The sequence below is a fragment of the Festucalex cinctus genome, chromosome 13, assembly GCF_051991245.1.
Source record: "Festucalex cinctus isolate MCC-2025b chromosome 13, RoL_Fcin_1.0, whole genome shotgun sequence".
Lineage (NCBI taxonomy): Eukaryota > Metazoa > Chordata > Actinopteri > Syngnathiformes > Syngnathidae > Festucalex > Festucalex cinctus.
Window position 1 is genome coordinate 19,353,881 of NC_135423.1, and position 22,151 is coordinate 19,376,031.

Below are 22,151 nucleotides of genomic sequence, written 5' to 3' on the forward strand. Positions count from 1 at the left end.
ACCACCACTATAGTAGTAGTCAGCCTGACAACCAGAAGCATTATCGAATTTCGTAAGTTTGTGAACGCAGCACCAAGAGGTACCTGGACAAACGAGCGGCGCGCGCCACCTGCTGGGGAAGCAAGTAACTGTCGCCAGGCGGAGCAACACAGCGTTGGTCGCCGACTGGTCCAAGCTGAAGGAGGGCAGAGAGGCGAACCGCAACAGCGAACAGATGTGAACCGGACTACGAGAAGAGTACAAGCTGTCGTCAAGACGGAGACCCCTTCATACCGCTAATATGTGGCAACCAGCGTCGGAGCGACTGCAGGTAGGACAACGGCGCCCGCAGGTTGCGTTTACTGTCGACAATGAGCCGTAAAATCAAGATTGTGCTGCCTTTTTACGAAGGCTGATTCCCGCCGTGATGTGTGTCTGTGTGTACGCTGCCGGAGAGTCTTGCTGCACTTTGCTTGCTACAGATGTTGTAGCGTACAAATGAGTATCTACAGGCACATTTGAAACCCTTGAAATGGGTCCACAATGTCCAAATTGTCATTTTCCCACTCGCTGCCTCTACGTCTTTGTATTTGATGATACGTTTACGTGTAGCTACTCACAGTACGCCAAGTGTGCGCCTGTCTTCCACGACACCCACAAGTGAATGTTAGATATTTTTTCTCCTCCCGAATACAAACATTTCACTCATTCCTAAAATAGTGACATCGTTCCACAACGCTTTCCCCCCCCTCCAAAGGAACGTTAACCTCAAGTGTGCAAACACGGGCCTTCTACCCTGCAAACGCCAGGATGTTTGGTTTGTTTTTCTATTCATTCCTGTGCGAAATGGCAGCGAGGTGCCTGTGTGGAAATGTGAAAATGCTCGTTAATGACACGTAGTTTGATAAGCGAGGTTGGGGGGGCTTTCTTCGAGTCTCCTGCAGATAATGCTCTCCAGATGTGCGCCTGCCTGTGGACTGCATGGCTGCCAAGTGAACTTACACAATCCTCTCTGTTGCCCAGACGTCAACAAGATTGAATGATGAATTAAGAGTTCCGTTTTTTTTTTTTTTAAATTTTTTATTTATTTATTGTATTCCAGGGTGAGCTGCACTCTGTGGCCGCTGTAAATTACCCCATTACGAACATCTCTCATATCCTTCAATTTATTAATAGGCGCTCGAAGTGGATTTATACAACCAGCGAGACATATGCGTCGCCTAGCAACCGTATTCTTCAACGATCATCCAATGGATAGTTTTATAACTTCATTATTACCCATATTGTTGTGGTACGCCATGTTTATTATAATGATTATTTTTTTTTTATTTCAGTGTCTGACAGCTCTCAGAAAGACCACTGCAAAAATTTGGCAGCTTTTACCATAAAGATACGTTTGAACAAAATGAAAATGTTATTATATAAATATAATTAAACATACTTAAAACGTAAATCCCATATTCCAATTTCAATTATTGGCATTTTGAGCATCTATTTGCAGAAAATAATAATAATAATAACAACAACAACAATAATAATAATAATAATAATAATAATAATAATAATAATAATAATAATAATGGTCCAAATACAAATAAAGGTCTAGTATTTTTTTTTATATATATATTTTATTTTTTTCCAGCGATGCCTTGACTTAAAAGTGACTAGCTTTACAAGTTGCTCGAGATACTCGAGATACTTTTCCTTTGACGTGTGAGCAAAAATTCAAGATGCAAGCGCTGGAGGTGGTGGCAGCAAACTCAATGAACTCACTTCACAACAAGCAGTCGTTTGGCAGATAGTGAACGGTTCAAGAGGCTGCAGGCTGTTTATTGCCACTCTCAGTTAAGGTTTACTGCCAAACTAAACATAAAAGAAAGCGAATTATAAGTTGTGTATCTAACGCAACCGCATCACTTTGAAATTCTGCTATCTTAATGTTATTGCATTATCCATAGATGGACTAACCCTGTTTAACCCTTTCAACAACACATATTTGAATACAAATGGGACAGCGACACATATAGACAAACAATATAACTAGCCACAGGCACATATATTCTTTATCATCTGCAAAATATGACTAATATCCTTGACTAGATGGCTCAAAGTGCAGTCGGCAGTGTTGTCACTGGTCCGCCATCTTAGGACAGGGGACTGCTCTGGTGCACTGAAAGACACATACCTTGCTGAATTATTGTCAGATTTGTAAATGGATTCTTATTTATTCATTTATTTTTTTATGTGGCATGCAAATTTTTATTTTTTATTTTCTTAAATGTGACATAATTGTTTGCGTCACCTCAGTGTCATATCGAACAACAAAAATGAAAATCGGTTGAGAATTTGGGAGAGTTGAGCAATCTACAGTTATTTCAAAACCGTACTCCTTTCACTGTAATGTTGTGAGTGATCGAGCAACTCTGTCCCAAAATGGCCACCCTGTGATGACGTTGCTTCACATTGACTCACCTGGTATATCTATGATCACTGCAGTTTACTGAGTCAGACAGTCAATTGTGAAACTCTTCGTCATGTGTGTCTGTCTGTATTATACTGCCCCCTTGTGACCAAGGTGCACAGGAGCACAATGTGGGGGCTTATTTCAGTGAGGAAAGATGATTTGATATACAACTGTTTTGAGGTACGAGTGTGGTCATGGACCTTTTATTTTTCTCACAGAAAATGTGAAGGTGTGCAAAGGTATAGCTGGCTTATCATCTCACAGATTTTGTGCACCAAAAATTGTGGTATCAAACATCCCTAGTATTGTCTCACTCTGTTCTCTTCTATCCAGTCAATTCCATGAATTGTTTTGTTTTTTACGAGCAGTAAATGAGTTTGTAGAAACAACAATAGTGAGCCCTCAATAAACATGACTCAACTATACTCGTTATGCAATATGTTTTGATCAAGTAGTTTGGCAAACAACTTCTGTATGTTGTTTAGCCAAAATGAAAAACAAAAACGTGATTTATTGGATTTACTGCGAAAAAATATATATCAACCACATTGTTGGATTTGCCAGTTATTAAACATTTTCATACAGAACCAATGTTTGTTTTAACAGGATAAAATGAATGTTATAAAAATTTGTAGGCCTCAGTAAATAACATAATTATATCCAAAATAATTCAAATGGGTTCATCATAGCAGTTTTTTTTTTTTTAACTGAGGCAGATCCATTCATTGTGACAGCCTATCTAATAGTAGCAGTGATAAATTCACACCAAAAGAAAGGAAGAACCATCAGAACCACATTATAACTAAAGTGCAGTAGCAGGCTCTCACCTGCTGCGTAACCATAGCAACAGCCCTCTTTACATTGATATCCTTCACGTCAGTTGAGTCAGGGTTGACGGGGATTTCCGCAGAGCCATCAAATAGCTGGTTGCTCTCCATTTTATTATATTTATTATTTGGTCTTTTTTTTCTTTCCTGTTTTCATCCGCGATGGCATTCAACCATATTCTCACTGGCTTTGCTCCTCTGTTGCCATGGAAACACCTCATGTCTTGCTGCATAAGAGTCTCATGTTTAGGCAAGAAGAAGAGGTAGATGGCGGCAGCCGGGGGTTGAGGAGAAACACGTTGCAGCGAGAGTTTCTGAGAAAAAGACGGCAAGCTGTTAGAGTATAAATCAAAGTCAGCATGTTTATTAATCTTTTGCTTGACCTCACTTCTCTTTCTGTCTTTTCAAAAGATTCTTCCTCATCCTCTAGCCAACCTACACTGGTCTTGGCACAAGCGCGCACACAGACAAACACAAAAAGACACAGACAATGTTCTTTTTTTGAAAATCCCTGCGGCGAGCAAGTATGTCTTTTCCTGTGTCAGCAGCTCTTTCTTTAGCTTTGGTTTCCACGTTTTGACACTTAACTATGTGTCACACTTGACACACAGGCCTTTTCTGGACAAAACATGTGGACCTGACATGTCAGAAATAGACGATTGGCACCTGCTTGTACATTTGTGTTGGCCTCTTTGTCTTTATTTGCCCATCAATTGCGGATGTTGTAGTTATGAAATAATAATAAAATAAGACACAACGATACACATGGAGCAACTGTTTCCCTATAAATAAATAACACATTTTCACTTTGGGCCACTGGCAAAGCATCTGTCAATGCCAGTAATCCATCTTTAATCTTCTCCACATGATGATGAATCAGAAAGAGAGACCAAACTTCAGTGAGAGATTCTGGTCAGATCTTTACTGTGCGCTTTCATTATTGTGTGGCACGACATAACATTTGCAAAGAGAACAAAACTTGAAGGATGAAACTTAAAGGGATCCTTCACTTATTTAGCCTATGATAGCAATAAAAAGTTAATATTTTATTTTATACTTTAACATTAGAAACGTGTTTCTGCTTCTGGTCCCCTGTAGGCTTGTTCCGAAGGTTCAGTGGGATTTTAGTTTACTCCAAAGATTTGTTATGTTATTAAGTCAGTGATGTAATCTAGGATATACAAGGGTATGCAGAGTATACCCACTTCTAAATCCCCCCGGATGCACACTGTTCAGCCATGGCCTACCCTCCTCTGCCTCTAATTGGCTGCGGTACCCCCTGCCTACACTGATTAGATCGGCTAACTTTTGGCATATGGACTGATGAGCCAATCAGAGGCAGAGTAGGGAGGGTCATGTCGTGGAAAACAACCCTTTAAATGCTCACCCGAACCGTAATGGCGACCCAGAAATGTAGCTCAGGTGAACTGATTTGCTTTCGTACATGGGATACTTGATCGTGACGTGAGTTCAATCCCCGGGGTGGACGCTACATGCTCTAAGTTAAGTAGCTATAGGCTGGTACTTGATTTTTAAGTCGTGGTAAATTAAAACACAAGACTGGGGACAAATCGTTTAAGATTTAGCACAAAACAGTACTGAAGTCTAACCAGACTGTTTTTCACTATTTTTGTTCAGTATTCACTAAATATTACAATTTATTTTATATCATATACTTTGTGTGCCTCATGATAAATACATTTTACATTATTTCAGGCTGCTTGTGTTACCAAACTGTTCTCAACAAGTCATTTATTATTGTGAGCAAGTACAAATGTCAGATTTTTAATTCTTACGTGTCACCGTTTGTAAAAAATAATGGATGTTTTTCTGGACTACTTTAAAAAAAATGGTGAAAATTGAGATTATACCCATACTTCTCCAGGGACCACGACACCACTGTATTAAGTCACCCTCTGGCTGAGGTGTGGTTACTTTTATTATAGCCAGCACTTTTCCCTGACACCATGACAAGCCTCCAATGATGCAAGATTAAGGATACAGTTGATTGCTCACATTTTCCGAGATATTTTAAACCGTCCTAGCATCAGGAAGTGGACATCAAAATGTACAGAGGGACAATTAGATTGACATAGTCAATTCCTCTATGGCACACTACTGATTTTGGGGGTGAGTCTGAGTTCTACTGTTCTTGGTCTCAGTTTCCCCTCCAAAAATGTGATTTATAGTCTGGACTGACTTACAGTCTGAAAAATACAGTACATGCTGACATAATCCATAAACAACGCAAGCTGCTTAAATCCCTTCTCCACATTCCTTTGTAGCACAGAAGTGATAATACCCTGTTAATCAATCAATAGACAGCAGCATGTTAAGCTTCTACGTAAACAAATCACAACATCCAAAAACCACATATATCGATTTTCTGTCGTGATTGTCCTCTTTAGGGCATGTACATGGCATATATACAGCCTTCAGTTACCCTGAGAATGTTGGAGTATCTGTATAATTATCAACTAACCCAGGAAGGATTTAGCGACAGTGCTAGTGTGTAATATGAAATGTATTATGAAATGAACCAGCTAAAAACATGAAGCAAATTGTCTTACATTCTCAAATTTGGAGCCACGGAGCCACTAGCTTCAGTGTTAAGAGTGATCTTATCATATTGAGCAACTTTTGGTCGAGGTGTGTTCCAACTTCACTCTTCCATATCTTGAGATCGACCAGGGAACCTCTTTCCTGTCCCGCTCCCTTTGGGGGATAAAAGATAAACTTACCATCTGTTACCTGTTAAAACCATCACTGCAGGAGGCCGAACAAAATGCTTTCCAAAGACTGTAGGCATGCTCCTTCCTTGAAGAATGTCATCAAATTTCACATGCACGCAATCTCCGTTATTAGTATGTATTCCTATATGAGACATGCATTGCTTACGCTTTGATTTCACGAGAAAAAAATAGTCTCACACGCCACCAAGCTTGTTTGGTACTAAAATGTTACATGGCAAATGATGTGGCATATAACATAAGCAGTTTACAGGATTTGTACTGAAAGAATACCAGCTTATGCTTAGTCCTAAAATATGAATTCATGAATTGTTTAAAAGTTCACATTGCTGACACTTCCAGAAGAAGAAGATCTGACGGCGCTAAACTAAGTGGTGATGAACTGTAAATTAGCGATGACCGAAGCGTGGTTAAAATAACGACGACAGAGTCTTGGACTGGACTGTCCTAAAATAGCGGTAATGGCGACAAACTGTAATTTGGAGATGATGCAAGCACAGTTAAAATAACGAAGCTGGAGTGACTTATTGACAATGACAGATTTGGTTGGCTCGAAATAATGATGGACTGGCGATGATGGACTGGCTGCTGGTAAATGACGAATGACAAACTGGCAAAATTTGCTGACATCTACCTCTGCCAGTTGCACTAGCATGAGTTCATTTATTAATGCTCCTACTGCAGTATCACTTTTTAAAATGTGGTTGAAAGTCTTTAGCCAGTCTCCGCCTTCTGCATGCTCCCGTTGCAATGAGAGAGCCGTCTCCATATCTAAACTGAGACCATCATTTCAAAAGTTCCGTTCAGTTTGTCCGAGTGCCACAATAAAGGAATGCTGGAGCACGCTGTGTGTGGGCAACCATATAGGATGCGACGTGTTGATGCGACCTATGTGGTCGCACCCGTGTTACCAACGCAAAAGTTATTGTAGAGTATTTATTTTGAATAAATTGAGCCAGTTTAAGGTTTTGCTGTTTCTATCTTCAATCTGATTAGTTTATCTGTATTTAGTAAATTACAAATAAAGCAATCAAAATACTAGCAAATGAGTTGTAATTAATCAAGAAAATTGTTAGATGGTTTGATAGAAGGATCTTCAAATTGATCATCTTATACTGACGGCGTTAGATCATTGTGTAACAATTTGGTTCCCTTCATTTCTATCCATCTATCCATCCATTTTCTTGACCGCTTATTATTCACAAGGGTCGTGGGGGTGCTGGAGCCTATCTCAGCTGTCTTTAGGCAGTAGGCGGGGTACACCCTGGACTGGTTGCCAGGCAATCGCAGGGCACACAGAGACAAACGACCATCCACACGCACAAGCACACCTAAGGACAATTCGGAGCGCCCAATTAACCTGCCATGCATGTCTTTGGACCCACACAGGCATGGGGAGAACATGCAAACTCCACCCAGGAAGGCCAGAGGCTGGACTCGAACCGGAGTGACTTACAGTGGCATGCACAGACATTTTGGGGGGCAAGTGCCCCCCAAACCACACACACGCACACCCACACACGATTATTAATCATTTAGCTATTCGAAAATTGTTTCAACATTAACCTGTCCTCAGTAAAGTGATTATTATTAAAAAAACAAAAAACAAAAACAAAAACAAAAAAACCCGAACTTTCCAAAGGGCACTTTAGGCACTAGGGGTCTACCTGTGCACGCCTATGCAGACTTATCCATCTATCCATCCATTTTCTTGACCGCTTATTCCTCACAAGGGTCGCGGGGGTGCTGGAGCCTATCTCAGCTGTCTTTGGGCAGTAGGCACTAGGCAGGGTACACCCTGGACTGGTTGCCAGCCAATCGCAGGGCATATTCAGACTTCGAGTTAAATTGACAAGCTGCGCTGAATGGGACCAGTAAATGTTGGGTACATTTCCGAAACACACGACAGCCAAGTTATAAATTCACAAATGTTTGGAGGACCAGAGAGTTTCCAGACTTGTGAAACATTTTATAAGCTCCTCCCAGTATGTTTGTCAGGGATATAGAGTGTTGAGCAAGTTAGTTTAGGGATCACATTTTGGTTTCCCAGTGAAACTTTGATCAGTGTGGATTTGGCGCCTGAAACTTAATTCAGATTACACAAAATAGTTGCTGAAATGTAAATCTCGAAACAGAGCGTTTGTGTTTTCTAATCTTGGCTGAGGTTTCTGAGGTTTCCTTGTGACGCCAGCCATTGTGCATTGTAGCGTGCAGACAGGACCCTTGTCTCACAACCAGTCCAGCGCTGGTCTGACGATGGAGTCTGCCTCTGTCTCCAAGTCGAAATCCAAAATAGAATCAATAACTGTCATCACTTGATGAGCGGCCTTTGGGAATATGAGAAATAGCGTTAAACACAGTAGAAATACTATCAATACAAACCAGAGTGGCCCTCCACTCACGCCTTTTGCTCCAGGTAAGGGCTGGGCAAGCTCTCCTCCCTTCACTCGGTGCCCGGTTCGACCGCAGGAATGTGAGCCGCTGTCAGGAAGCTGTAAAGTGCTGACGCGGAGGTCAGCAAGCGTTTACACACATGTGGCTTTACTTTCACAACTCTGTCAACTTTTTTCTTCTTTTTCTCCATCTGCTCCGTGCACTTTATTTTTCTTGCCTAGTTATTATCCCTCCGTTATAATGTGCAAATCTCATTTTTGTTTTCTCAAAAAAAGTCTACATCATATACATCAGAGTTTTAATGGGAAAAAAATATTATACTCATGAAATAAAGTGCTCAAAATGTCTTGTATTTAATATAATACATTTGGTGTTATAGGGTTAACTAAGGTTAATGGTATAACTTAATGTGTACAGATGTCATTATCCATCCTTATTTCTAAATTCTGTTTTCAAAAAAGATTACAAAAAGGTCAATTTTGATGAGATGATTTGGGCTCTTGATTCTCGTCCTTGATAATTTCAATTTCAAGTTTTTAAACCCGTGAAACCGTGAAAAGGCTCAACTGTGTTATGGAGGCTAATTAATGTTTATTTAGCCTCAAATTGGGGTGCAAACTTTTGTCTGGTCCAGACTGAAAAGTTGTAAATAAGTTTAAGTTAAGTTAACCTTTCTCCTCTTTCTCCTCAGCACTTTCAGAGCATGCTGAAGACCAAGTTGAATGTGCTGACGCTGAGAAAGGAGCCGTTGCCCACGGTGATCTTCCATGAGCCCGAGGCCATTGAACTTTGCTCCACCACACCACTTACAAAGAACAAAACTCATGCTGGATACAAGGTAAAATCACATGAAACCTTATAATCCCCAAATCCAGTCTTTTCCCTGAATACTAATTCTATAATAGCATTACTACAGTCATAATCCAACTTTTCTCCTGGACACTGAGTGCTATTCATTTCCACAATGTACTTAACCTAACCTGCTACTGTACCTGGCTATTACAGTCTGATAACTAAGGTGATTTAATGTTGTAATGTTGGTTCTTGCAGTGTGGACACAGTATTGCACACATGTGACTCTGATTCAGCAATGTGTACAAACAAACACTTCGCAATTCAGAGGCCAAAATAGACCAGAGTTCAAACAACGGAAACTCAAACTTCCTTAAATTCAAATGTGGACATGAAGTGAAAGTCAGTAGACAAACCCTTGATTGACACACACATGGATGGATGATCATTCATTAATAAACGCGCACAGACGGTCTTTACGATTTTTAATTCTCAGTGTATGTAAAAATATTGCTTCAGATCGTAAATGGATTTGAAAGTGTTTTGAAACTGTGCAGTGGAAACACTTCTCTGTGTCACGACTTTGCAAAGTATCTTGACTACTTTTTTAGTCCAAAGACCTTCAGAAATTAAATGAACTCATTTTTCTTCATCCTTTCAGCAAGCTGCGTCTGAACTCTCATTTTATTGGACAAGTTATGTCTATACAGGTAGTCCTCAACTTACGAACACAATGGGTTCCGAAAGGTTGTTTGTAAGTCAAATTTGTATGTACAACAAATCACATTCAATTTTGTTTCAAAATTAAATGTTATCAAATTATTAAAAAATAGAATAAAACTATGTAAAAAAAATAAAATATTTTTTTTTTATTATATATATTATGTGTACTCTATACAGTACATAAATTAAATTGGAAAACATACATTAAATTACACCATCCATCCATCCATCCATCCATCCATCCATCCATCCATCCATCATCCATTATCTGGCCCACTTTTTCCTCATGGTACATTACATTTTTACACAGTATAATGTTATTTCTGTCCCTACAGCAAAAAAATGCCACCATTTATGGCATACAGTTCTACCAATATGTCTGGGAGAAGCGCTATATGCACATTTCATCACTAAAGAATACATTTAAAAAAATCTCTACTATGTATAACACTGAGTGCTCCTGTTGTCAGAACCATCAACAATCAAATGAAAGCAAATCCCATTAGGAAAAACATTGTTGTGAAATGTAAACATAACCTCTGTGATTCATGATTCACAATACTGTGCTTGCCTTGTTGGGCCCAGGTCGCCGGCTCAGATCCACCACACCAGCATCTACTGAAACTCAAAAAACAATTTGCTTCTCCTACTGGTCACTGAATCAGTGGAGGTTGGTGTTAGTGGATTTCACTCTGCTTCAGCTATCCTTCCTTCCTTTAGTCTTTCCTCTGGTCTCTTGATGTCTCCCTAATCCTGTTGGAATTCAGATGTATCTGGGGTTGGTGAAAGATTCTAGATTTGTAACTCTGTGGGTGGAGGGTTATGCCTGGTTGGTGTTGGATTTCACTTTGCTTCGTCTTTCCTTCCTTTGATCCTTCCTCCGGTCTCCTGACAACTTCACGACTCTGGTGCAACTCTGAAGTATCCGGTTAAGGTGAAGGGTTTCATGTTTCAGGTGAAGTAGAGAGCGCACGCACGCACGCACACACACACACCAACACCAAAAAAAAAAAAAAGAGAAGACACACAGAGATGAACAACCATCCACACTTACAAGCACACCTCGGGACAATTCGGAGCGCCCAATTAACCTGCCATGCACGTCTTTGGAATGTGGGAGGAGACCGGAGAACCCGGAGAAGAACCACACGGGCACGGAGAGAACATGCAAACTCCACCCAGGAAGGCCAGAGCCTGGACTCGAACCGGAGTCCTCAGAACTGCGAGACGGACGTGCTAACCACTCGCCGCCCCTAAAGTAAATATATTGAGTTTAATTAATTACGAGTTCATTAAACTTAATACTTTGGATTAACTTAATTCATTTGAGTGTTACCAATTGAAGCATTTTTTTTTTATTTTTTTTTTTATAGTTGGCCAACAGTTCAATTTGTAGTCTTAAATTGGTTCAACAATTCTCTTTTTTTGTCTGTAGTCTGAATGGTCGGTGCAAACGGTGAAGTCGTTCTTTGAAAGGCGGCATACAGGGACCCTGGTGGAAAACACGCTCTGGTTGCAGTGTTTTCAATAAACATAAATAAAATAAAAAACAGAAGTTGTCAGTGAAATTGGCAACGTAAGATGGCTGCCCTCCAGCTTCAGCGACCAGGGGACTATTGATAGTCCATTTATGTATAAAATAAGTCTGTAGCTCTAAACTTGACAGTGACCCGCAGTGACTTGTTTTCTATGGCTAGTTCAGCGCTTTCACGAATTATATATAGAATTATTATTTGGCACTAGTAATGATCAAAGCCAGTGTTATTCGGTGACGTAAGGTGACACATTTAAAGCATGTTTTTGATTAGCAGTCGTTTTATGGCTCAGCAATTCAAACTGTTGATGCAAAGTCATGGTAGTGGGCGCTTTGTATCACACAGTTAGCTCTCATTGCCATGAAAGAAGCTAAATATTGATATGTCGCCTAGGTGAAGGCTGAACATAGCTGGACTTGATAGCCCTTCGCTTCCTGGTGTGAATCCCAACATCCACTTGTAGCCTCTGAGCTCACCGCTCTTTCCAGCATTGTCAAGGATGCCAAGCCGCGTTGCCGTGGATACCACTACCACTATTTAGCAGAGCACTAGCCACATAAAAGTAATCTCTCCCATCTGTTAGCGAAACCTCCGCAAATGTGAACGGGTCCTCTCCACCGCCTTCATCTGCTGGCAGGTGTAACATCCTGTCTGACTCACGACCTGCCTGTCTGCATATCTGTCTGCCCATCTGCCAGAGTGTCTCCACTTGCAGACATTTTTGCCTCAATGCTGAGAATACTGGAGAAACAATAGCGGCTTTGCTCTCCCCGCCGTCCGACTTGCTGACTTTTATGTGCGACGGTACAATATGACACCATTTATGACCCTCGCGGTGTTTTATATTCTCTCTTATGCTTCCTTCATCCCCTCCTCCACTTGGTTCCTTCTGAACCCGATGTCTCAGTTTGCAAACAGAAAGGCTGGCTGAGGACTGCTGACATACTGCCAAAGCTAACAGCTAGCATGGATGAAAGGCCACCTCTCATTTCCCTGACTGGCTCAATGCTGGTAAAGCAGTCCACTTCACATCCATTGAGACACTGTGCTCGTTTTCACTTTTCAAATACACCGGAGTTGTAGTCAGAGATTAAGATAGATTCATTTAGGTCATTTTAGTTTGTTCATTATATATATTTTTAACTCCGTTACTTTTGACTTGGGTCTTATAGTTTTTCTCAGTTGCATTTGTACATTTGTCAGATTAGCATTGCATTTCTCAAAACTACGTATTTAGTTTTCACATCAATGTCACTTGTGCACTTCAAAAGAAACAGCTTCTCATTAGTTGCAAATGTTTTGGTACGTGCATGCAAACAATTACGTACAATTCTCTACTGATGTTGACTGGTCTCTGTTGAATTGCCTCATACCCGACAACATTGTTGACATTCAAAATGGTTGAATATGTCACGCAGATTTCTGTACTTTTACATTAGACTTTTTTCACAGACAAATCTAGAGTTTTTATGAAGCATTAGATTGTCCAGTGATCAACCAGCTTTTGTTGGGGAAACATGATGTTTTTGAAAAATTGTCTTGCTGGTTTGCAAATTTCATTCCTGATCTGAGAAATGGACCAAAGCAACTAAGTAAAAATAGGCTTACTAAAACATGCATTTGCTTTATCCACACGTGTATATCACTGTGTCAAGTAAAATTGTCAATGGCATTTCCAGTTCTTCTATGAAAAAGTTTGATTTAGTTGCCCATCCAGAATGTTCAATCCTGATCTGGTTTGTGTTTGCACCATGTGTAGACCAGATGTGATTTATGTGTCAGCTCCGTGTTGTAAATAGTGAAGCATCACGCTAACACGACACAAAATAACCTGCCAGTTAATTTAACAAAGTCCAGTGGTGGGTATTTTTTTTTTCCTGGCATAGTGTGTATTAATTCCAGAAAAGTCAAAGATGCATAAAGGAGGTAATGTAAGTACTATTACTGCGATATATAGTGATTCCCTCAGATAGTTTTGCTCTTTACACACACTCCATGCATATACACTCACACACAGACATCGCACATCCCATCTTTGCATGCCTTGGCAAGTGGAGCCAGCTGTGCTGTGCTGATTCAATAAGTTTTGAGGAATGTTAACAACCTCCTCAGGAATTCTGCATTCCCAAGCCGTGGATTCCCAGTCATGTAGGGGGATGCAGACACGGGGGCCTTCTGAGGGAAAATGTCAAGATGGCCTCAGTCTCTGACAGTGCAACATTTGTGATCTGACCTTTTCGTACGCTGGTAGTCTCAAATTTTCTGTTAAGATAGCCAATTAGTAGTTTAGGCTGTTTAAGGAGTATGTCACTTTGGTCTTGTTTCGGTGTGGTCATTAGTTGCTGTCAGAGGGGGGAAAAAATCAAGCATTTCAAATGTTTTTATGCATTCCATTGTCAAAAAGACAGTTTGCTTTCTTATCAAATAATTCACGAAATGTCCATAGTACTGTACCACTTTTTGGCAGTGGGACGAACACAACTACTTTTTATATGTTACAGTATATATAAAACATAATGCGGCTTTTGGGCTGCATCTCGATTCTAATTTCCTCAATCGATTTGATTTTGATTCACAAGAGTTTATTTCAATTCGATTTGTTCCAATTTGATTCACTTCAATACGATATTGATAACTGTTAAATGATTTGGTTTATTAATGAAAATAATGTTATAATCACTTAAGTGTTACACAAACATTGACATCAGCATATTTATTTTCATCATTCTAATTCAATAATTCTAAGTATAATTTAAAAATAATCTGAATTGCCTTAAAGTGCAATAAGTCAGATCTTTTGATTAATGTAAGGAAATACTTTTAAATTCTATTTATGTGAACATTAAATTTAAAGAAAACAGTAAGATAAAAAAAATAAAAATCTTATGAATTTATGTGAAAAAAATAATTGATTCAGGGCAGCACGGTACAGAGTGGTTAGCACGTCTACCTCCCAGTTCTGAGGACTCGGGTTCCAGTCCAGGCTCCGGCCTTCCTGGATGGAGTTTGCATGTTCTCCCCGTGCCTGCGTGGGTCTTCTCCGGGTACTCCGGTCAACTCCCACATTCCAAAGACATGCATGGCAGGTTAATTGGGCGCTCCGAATTGTCCCTAGGTGTGCTTGTGAGTGTGGATGGTTGTTTGTCTCTGTGCGCCCTGCGATTGGCTGGCAACCGGTCCAGGGTGTCCCCCATAGCCAGCTGGGATAGGCTCCAGCACCCCCTGCAACCCTTGTGAGGAATAAGCGGTCAAGAAAATGGATGGATGGAAATAATAAACTGTTCAAGCGCCAGCCAACACATTTGTGTTTCAAGACTTTCAATGTGTACATTACACTTGCCTTTTGGAAAAGCACAAAAAATATTGCGTAGTTGCTTCTACACGATTTGCTCAAAATTTCTCTCCTCCCTCTTCTCATCACATTCCGTTGACTATTTTTCTCTCCTTTGCTATGTTCCCAAGCTTCTCTTCAGGGTCAGATATCTCACCAATGCTTTCCAAACTTCACCTTTTTTCCCCCATCATTTCCTCTGTTCTGTTCCTTCACCATTGATAACTGAAACAGCTGTGCCCCAGTCCTGCACCTTCCACGCACACATATCAGCAGACACCCACAGTGTCGAAGTGAAAAGGCCAAAATGTTCCTGTCTGTCCTCCTACCAGCCAGCTCACACGGACGGCTGCGGATGTTTGCTTTGTCTCCCTCTGTGTATCCGTTGCTTTCTTGTGTCATCATTTGCATTTACTCATCATCTTCACTTCCCATCTTGAAATAACAACCTTCACTAACCTCCTTCCCCTCCCTTCATCCGAGTTTGTCTGTACGGCCTTTGTTCATCATTGCTAAATAAGCATTTATTTCTTCTCATGTTTCAAAATGCTGGAAATGTGAGTCTTAAAAAAAAAGAGGTTTCTAGTCGGTTATAACTATGACAAGAATGAAATGCCATCGCCTACATTTCTTCTAGCCAAATTAGTATGTCAATTTGTGACAAACAAGTCTATTTGGTTTTAAAATATTTTATTAAGTTACATTCTGTTGTTATCCTAATTTGATGATGTTTGTTGCTTTGACTGATTGCAAAACATTATTTGGCATATTCTCCTGTGATTTACTGTATATACAGCCTGGACTTAACCTGAGGTTGTTAACTTATTTTGCTCCCAAAAATGTATAAATACGTTATATTTTTAATTTGTTAAGTGTCCCAAAGACGTATTTATAAGTTTTCTTTTATGTATTGTTTTCTTTTTATGCTAGAGCATAGAGAAGGCTTTGATGCAGCCTCTCAACTGCAGACAATGCATGAAAAAAATAAAATAAAATAGTAGTAATTACAAAAACGGCCAGCAGGTGGCAGCAGAGTACAAGAGATCAACCAGGACCATGTTCAAAAAAAGATAAATTACTCAAAATTCTAAATAGATTTGTGAATAATGCTGAAATTTAGCTTTATTGTAATGCTAATTGCTGCAAAACGGAAACAGATAGAAATATCCTTTTTTTTTCCCTGATGAAAGAAGAGACTTTAATCTTTCTTTTTGTAGGTTCCATGTTATTATAGCAACAGAACACAATATTCTGTGGGCCTTTCAAAATCAGTCAAAATGCAGTAAAATAGCTGGGAGTGAAGGGGATTGCTTCTGTGAAAATGGCTGGGAGTTAATTGTTAACCATTGTCATAGAATATTGATGTATGAAGCACGCTGCCTCAATGTTAACGGGAAGTACCCCCCCCCCCAAAAAAAAAAAACAACCAAAAACCTAAATAAATAAATAAATAAATAAATAAATAAATAAATAAATAAATAAATAAATAAATAAAAAATACAATCTTGACATGTTCTATGCGACTTCATAGTCTAAACATGACAATTCTGATTATTACATTCTAATATTACATTTGAGGAATGAGTATAAGGTATGTCTGTAGCACGTCTTTTAAGTTGTGACTGTCTGTACGGCAGGGGAAGAGTTGTCGATTTTCCATGGTGCACTTGAACGCAGCATTTTTAGGCGTCCTTTCTTCCAAACTTTCTCATATGCTGTCTTGGAATCACATTTAACTTTAAAGTGACTGTTGCAAAATGTTAAGAATTAGCCAAATGAGGAAATGCAAAACAGTGGAGGGGATGTGAGGATAAATGATGTGAAGGAGGCGGGACGTGATGTGTACACTGAAGAAACCAATAAACGGAAGAGTGATGGGAAAAGTTATAAGACGAGGAGGCAACAGAGGAGAAACACATGGCAAGTTGAAACAAAGGGGAGGACTCTTATACTCTCTGAGATGATTTAAAGATGCCTGCCTGGCTTTCAATCACTTGGAGGACTGCAGATGTGTGCTGGTTGGTGATAGATTTAGGGTATCAATTTTAGCCAGCACTTGCGATGAAAGCTGCAGTCCAGCAACTTTGTGGTTTGACTCACACAAACTCTTCCAGCAAAAATGACTCTTGTTTTCAACTCTGAATCGTTTGCTTGTTTTTGGAAATTCCTGACACACTCACTCTTGGAAAGACTTGCGCACAATCGCTGCAAAACAGTTATGTTGACATATTGCGCATTGGACCAGGTTACAATGTGTCAAATATATTTCCTTTCAACTAATTCTAGTGATATTGTACAAATCTGCAAATCTTAGTAATGTCTGGCAAATTATATGATGTCAGCAACCAGGGGTCATGAAATACATTACTGCCATCATGAATTTTCATTTTTCCATAGATATTTTTTTGCTTGGTTGTCACATGTTCATTGACTGACAGAACCACACATGCAGTGACTAGCGGATTGTTATACGCGCTTTCTTGAACGATCCCATTCATTTGAAGTCATGGTGGAGTAAAGGGGCTTTGCCCTGGCATTGGCAGACTAAACATAACCCGTGAAAGCATGAAAGTATGTTCTGAATAAAACCAGACATGGGTGTCTGCTCTTTCATATAATATGCTGTCGGTCTGATTTACAGTAGAATTGTTTCCTTAACATGGATGTGTACTAATTTTTTAGAATTAGAATAGCTTCTTCAGATGTATCGTGTTCTTTTGAAGGTGGTCCCAAACATATTACTTACTTCTAGTTGGTAAAAACCAAGACCAGCAGGTTTATGCCAGACGTCCATTGGATAGCTACATTTTAATAAATTTATATTTGAAGTCACATCATCCAAAGCGATGTGTCAAATGTAATAAAAGTTTGAGAGAGAAGAAACCCCCCTTTTCCACTATAAACACAGACGTGAGTGAAAAAAAACTATTTAAGTATTTGGCTCGTCAAAGGCTCCTCCTCTGTGTATTTTTATAAAGCCATAAAGAGTAGTGTAGCAAAAGGGCACAAGTGAGCCGTTATTGCTGGCTGTGTTCCCATCAAAAACTGTGTGAAGAACTTCACAACTTATCCATCTCAATCTCCTCAGTCTGTTGCGGTTCTGGTATCCTGTGTTGCTTTTTTTATGTTGTTCTGTGGAGGCTGTCAGCCATTGTTGAGCAAAATACTTTTTTTCTCTTTGAGCATAAGACAGCCTTAATGTGTCTGCAATGTTAAGAATGAAGACATAAGCTATTCTTATGTTGATTTACTTCACATGTTCAATATTCAAAATGTCTTACGGTCACTTACAGCTATGTAAAAAATAAAAAATAATAAATAAAAAATAAAAATAAGAAGCTCACAATACTGTATAAAAACTCACGATATTGTGTATATATATATATATATATATATATATATATATATATATATATATATATATATATATATATATATATATATATATATATATATATATATATATATATATATATATATATATATATATATATATATATATATAAAAACATTTGAAAAAAATAAGCACAATATTGTGGGTTTTTTTTTGTACAAAACAGCAATGACAATGAAATAATCGTCACATGCTCCTATTGGCTCAGCGGCGCAAAGTATCATGGTCTATGTAGTTCACAATGCTGTGCTGGGCTGAAGTGGTCGCAAAGTAATGTTTATTGATGGTGATGTGGAAAAAATTATTTACTGCATGACTGATTTATGAGTGATAACTGATGCAGTATGCCCGGTTTAGAACCATGTGAGCAAAAATCAGACCAGGTTTTCATTTTGGACTGTTTGATTTGCTTGTCTGTCTGTGTGTGGTCTCTCTAGAACAAAATATTCAAATAAAATAAACATGAGCAATTGCATATAAATGTCTCATCTCTACAATGCTAATTAGCTGAGGTCAGGCTGAGGTCAGGGCTGGGACTGGGACATTTTCAACCCTGGAGATTCAGGGCTCAGACCTGGCCCACTTTAGTTACAGCATTTTCATGAATATATATATACGGTATTCTTAAATGTAGGTGGGCAAAACATGCATAATTAAACTGCACTAATAAACTAACTGGACCTGTACAAATGGAAAGCAATCTGGCCTTTTTTGTCATGTGCTGAAGGTTGGATCCCAAAGCGCAGACACAAATAAGGTTTTAACTATTTATTGACATTGAGAGGCGTAGAACAAACTTGACTAGACGAGAAACAAAGAGAGTTGCACAGAGGGACAGAAAGCAATAATCCGGCAAACACAAACACCTCAGAACGCTACTACAGACAGTGAATCGATCTGATTGGTTGTCACTAAGTAAAGGATTAAAGATTGACATCACATAGGTCCAGACATCACATAACATCACATAGCATTTTTCCAGTTGAAACCAGAGGATGTTACATCAGTTCAAAACAGACACTTGACCTCTTGGTCATGAACTCAAACTTAACCCTGGCGTGACACCAGGCATGAGTCAAGACCCGAACATTACCCCTGCATGACCCAAGTCATGACATTTTTAACAAATGGCTGCTTTTAATATAATAACATACCGACAGAGATATTGTGGCAATTTTAATAGCGCAATATTGCCATTATCATTACATCCCTAGTGTCAAGTCTCAAGTTGTCTATGTGAGGTACAACTGTTTAAAACATGCCCTGAAATGATTCGTCTTATGAACACAATGTAATGTTGTATCCTGCAGGTGACCTACCTGGGCAAGGTGACAATTTCTGGGACCAGCTTCTTATCCGGCTGCACGGAGTCAGCGGTGGTCGGTCTGGTGGAGCATCGCGCTCTCGCTCAGCAGCAGGGTACGTGCCCCCCTGGCAGCTCCCTCCTGGAGATACGGCCCTTCCAGGTACGTCTCCACCACCTGGATGGCCACGGCGAGGCCTCCGTAACCATGGACACCTACCAGGTGGCGCGGATCGCATACTGCACGGCCGATCACAGCGTCCGACCTAACGTGTTCGCCTGGATCTACCGGGAAATCAACGACGACCTGACCTTTCAGATGGACTGCCACGCCGTGGAGTGCGAGAGCAAGCTGGAGGCCAAGAAGCTAGCGCACTCCATGATGGAGGCGTTCCGCAAGACTTTCCATAGCATGCGCTGCGACGGGCGCATCCACAAGAGCGGCTCTTCGGATGAGTTTGCCGAGGATTCTTCTACTCCGGAAGATTCAACCCCAGACGACGGTTGAACTGATGCTGATCCAAGATCCTGATCCCCATTCTTACAAAACAAGGGGTGAAGGGAAGGACGGACAGATTAGCTGCTCTCTCTCATTCTCCCCTTTTGTTTTCACTCTAACCATTAGCAGACGCGAAGAATCAACTCAACCGGCATGGTAATACTTTAAAGATTTATAGTCCAAATAATAATAATAATTTAAGTCTTTGTGGGTCAAATCACCCTTAAGATATTGGCCAGATATTTGATTTCCCATTTTCCACATGGGTCATACTGCACCCAGCAATGTACTTTTCGAACCATAAACTTCAATGTCTGATTTTCAGGCTTCGTCTCAAGAAGCTGATTATTACAATGTCAGGGACCCAGCAGTAATTGACCTCTGACTATTTTGGGCCCCAATCCAGAGTTTAGAAGACTGTTGGGGAGCGCATTGATTATATGTGCTTGCGTAATGGCTACGATGCCTTCATAGGGGTACAAAATAGTAGCACCACGTCATCATCACGGTACCTTCTTATGCTCCCCCAGATATTAACTCATATGGTACTTAGGTATGCCAGTACATGTATGACATCTATAGAAAGAAACATATGTAGATGTTGCACATGTTCTGACCGGGTTGATAGCTGGAGCTTTTCTGTGACATGTTAATCATTCATGTCTGATTTTTGTTTCAAACATACCAAAATTCAGGCTTAACGGTGCCTGTCAGATTATGTGCCTCAATTTCATCTACAGTACATTTTGTTTTGTCTAGGACCTGATTAGTACATCTGGCTGAATGTGTGGGCCCGCTTATTTTGTTTGCTCTGTGGTTAGAGATGATTGTGTACACGACACAAGTGCTTGTAGCCCCGTAAAGTAGAAAAAGATAGATATGGGAATAGCAGAGAAAGGATTGTCACCATGCAACCAACTCAGATCTCGCGTGGTCCAAAAGACTGAATGCATCACCTCGGTCTCCGGCAATTTCTTTACGACATCACGGTAGTTCGAAGAGAGCGACAAACGTACTGAGATGCATCGGAGCTCTGTGCTACTCCGATGGGACTGCGTTGGCCAGAAGGTCGGCAGATTTGGTCTTCCCACCAAGGATTCCAACAGAATGATAACAGTGTTGGGACACACGCACACAAGGAGCCTGAAAAGCAGAGCTGGCTCAAGCAAGGCTGAATCAAGGCTAACATGCACACAGCCATGCATCTAATTCTACATACTGTATGTACATGCATATTTGCATTGGGCTCCCACTTAATAAGCTTATGTAAATAAAATGTATGTATCACTTTCCAAATATTACAACATACATGTTGATAAATATTTTAAATAAAAAAAGCTGAGAAATATCGTACGATAAAGAAACAGTGTTATAAAGCCTACTGTGAATCGTAAGTGGAGAGCATGATAAAAGTGGTTTGTGTGCGTGTGCGTGCGTGTGTTTGTCAGTGTTAGATGAGATTGAATGGTTGGAAGAGATGTACGCAGTGGAAAGGGTAGAAAACTGTACATGAGTCATGTCTGTTTGAAAGCTCCCACTTGCTTTAAATGTTTGACAAATGTCCCATAAGTGTTTTCTATACAGTGTCTGCAAAGATCAAGAAACAGTTGCATATAAAGCATTTACAAAGATCACGTGTTCTGTTTTTTTCCCACCAAACCACACATCTGTATGACCTTCATCTTTTTTTTTTGTAGCGTGGAGGAGAAAAACAAATTTTGTTCCCTTTTAGAGCAAGCCAATATTTTTCAAGTCACTGATCAGCATTATCACCAAGTCTGATTAAATTTACTTGTAATGTGTTTTCATGTAGTTGTTTTTCTTCATTCATTACCGCAATGGATTTGAAATAAACCAGATGTAACTGTAGGCTTAACTTCTGTCTTTGAGAAGTGAAAAGTGTATTTTTCATTGAGACTTGACCACTGAACAATATCTTGACTCGTTATACTTCAGTTAAATGATCAAAGCACCAGTGAGCCCATGAAGCCCAACGTTGCCATAACACTGGTTGTACTCTTGTTTGGTTATCTTTTGGACCATAACATGTTCCTTCCTCAGTCCAGAAAATGGTCAACTTCAGATGCTTTCTGGCAAAGTCTAGTAAGGCCTTCTGTTGTTTTTCACCATGTTCATGTAGTGGTTTCTGACAATATGCCA

At 39.9% G+C, this 22,151-nt stretch overlaps 1 protein-coding gene across 3 annotated transcripts; it reads left to right on the plus strand.

The window, feature by feature from the left end:
* Positions 1 to 143: 143 nt before the first annotated feature.
* Positions 144 to 21,622, plus strand: pid1 (phosphotyrosine interaction domain containing 1). Of its 3 annotated transcripts, XM_077541571.1 has the most exons (5): positions 144 to 310; positions 9,106 to 9,252; positions 10,852 to 10,884; positions 19,500 to 19,655; positions 19,716 to 21,622. In XM_077541571.1, exons 1-5 carry the CDS (start codon positions 281 to 283, stop codon positions 19,998 to 20,000), a joined length of 651 nt encoding a protein of 216 aa, XP_077397697.1. In that variant the 5' UTR covers positions 144 to 280; the 3' UTR covers positions 20,001 to 21,622. The 3 variants fall into 3 exon arrangements, with proteins under 3 accessions (XP_077397697.1, XP_077397695.1, XP_077397696.1); XM_077541569.1 differs by having other exon boundaries at positions 19,500 to 21,622; XM_077541570.1 differs by lacking the exon at positions 10,852 to 10,884 and having other exon boundaries at positions 19,500 to 21,622.
* The last annotated feature ends 529 nt before the right edge of the window (positions 21,623 to 22,151 follow it).

Coding starts and splice junctions, on each gene's coding strand:
- pid1 (XM_077541569.1), top strand. CDS start 281: ATGTGGCAACCAGCGTCGGAGCGACTGCAG. Junction 9,253..10,851: donor AAACTCATGCTGGATACAAG/GTAAAATCACAT, acceptor GCAACTCTGAAG/TATCCGGTTAAGGTGAAGGG. Junction 10,885..19,499: donor TGAAGGGTTTCATGTTTCAG/GTGAAGTAGAGA, acceptor TGTATCCTGCAG/GTGACCTACCTGGGCAAGGT.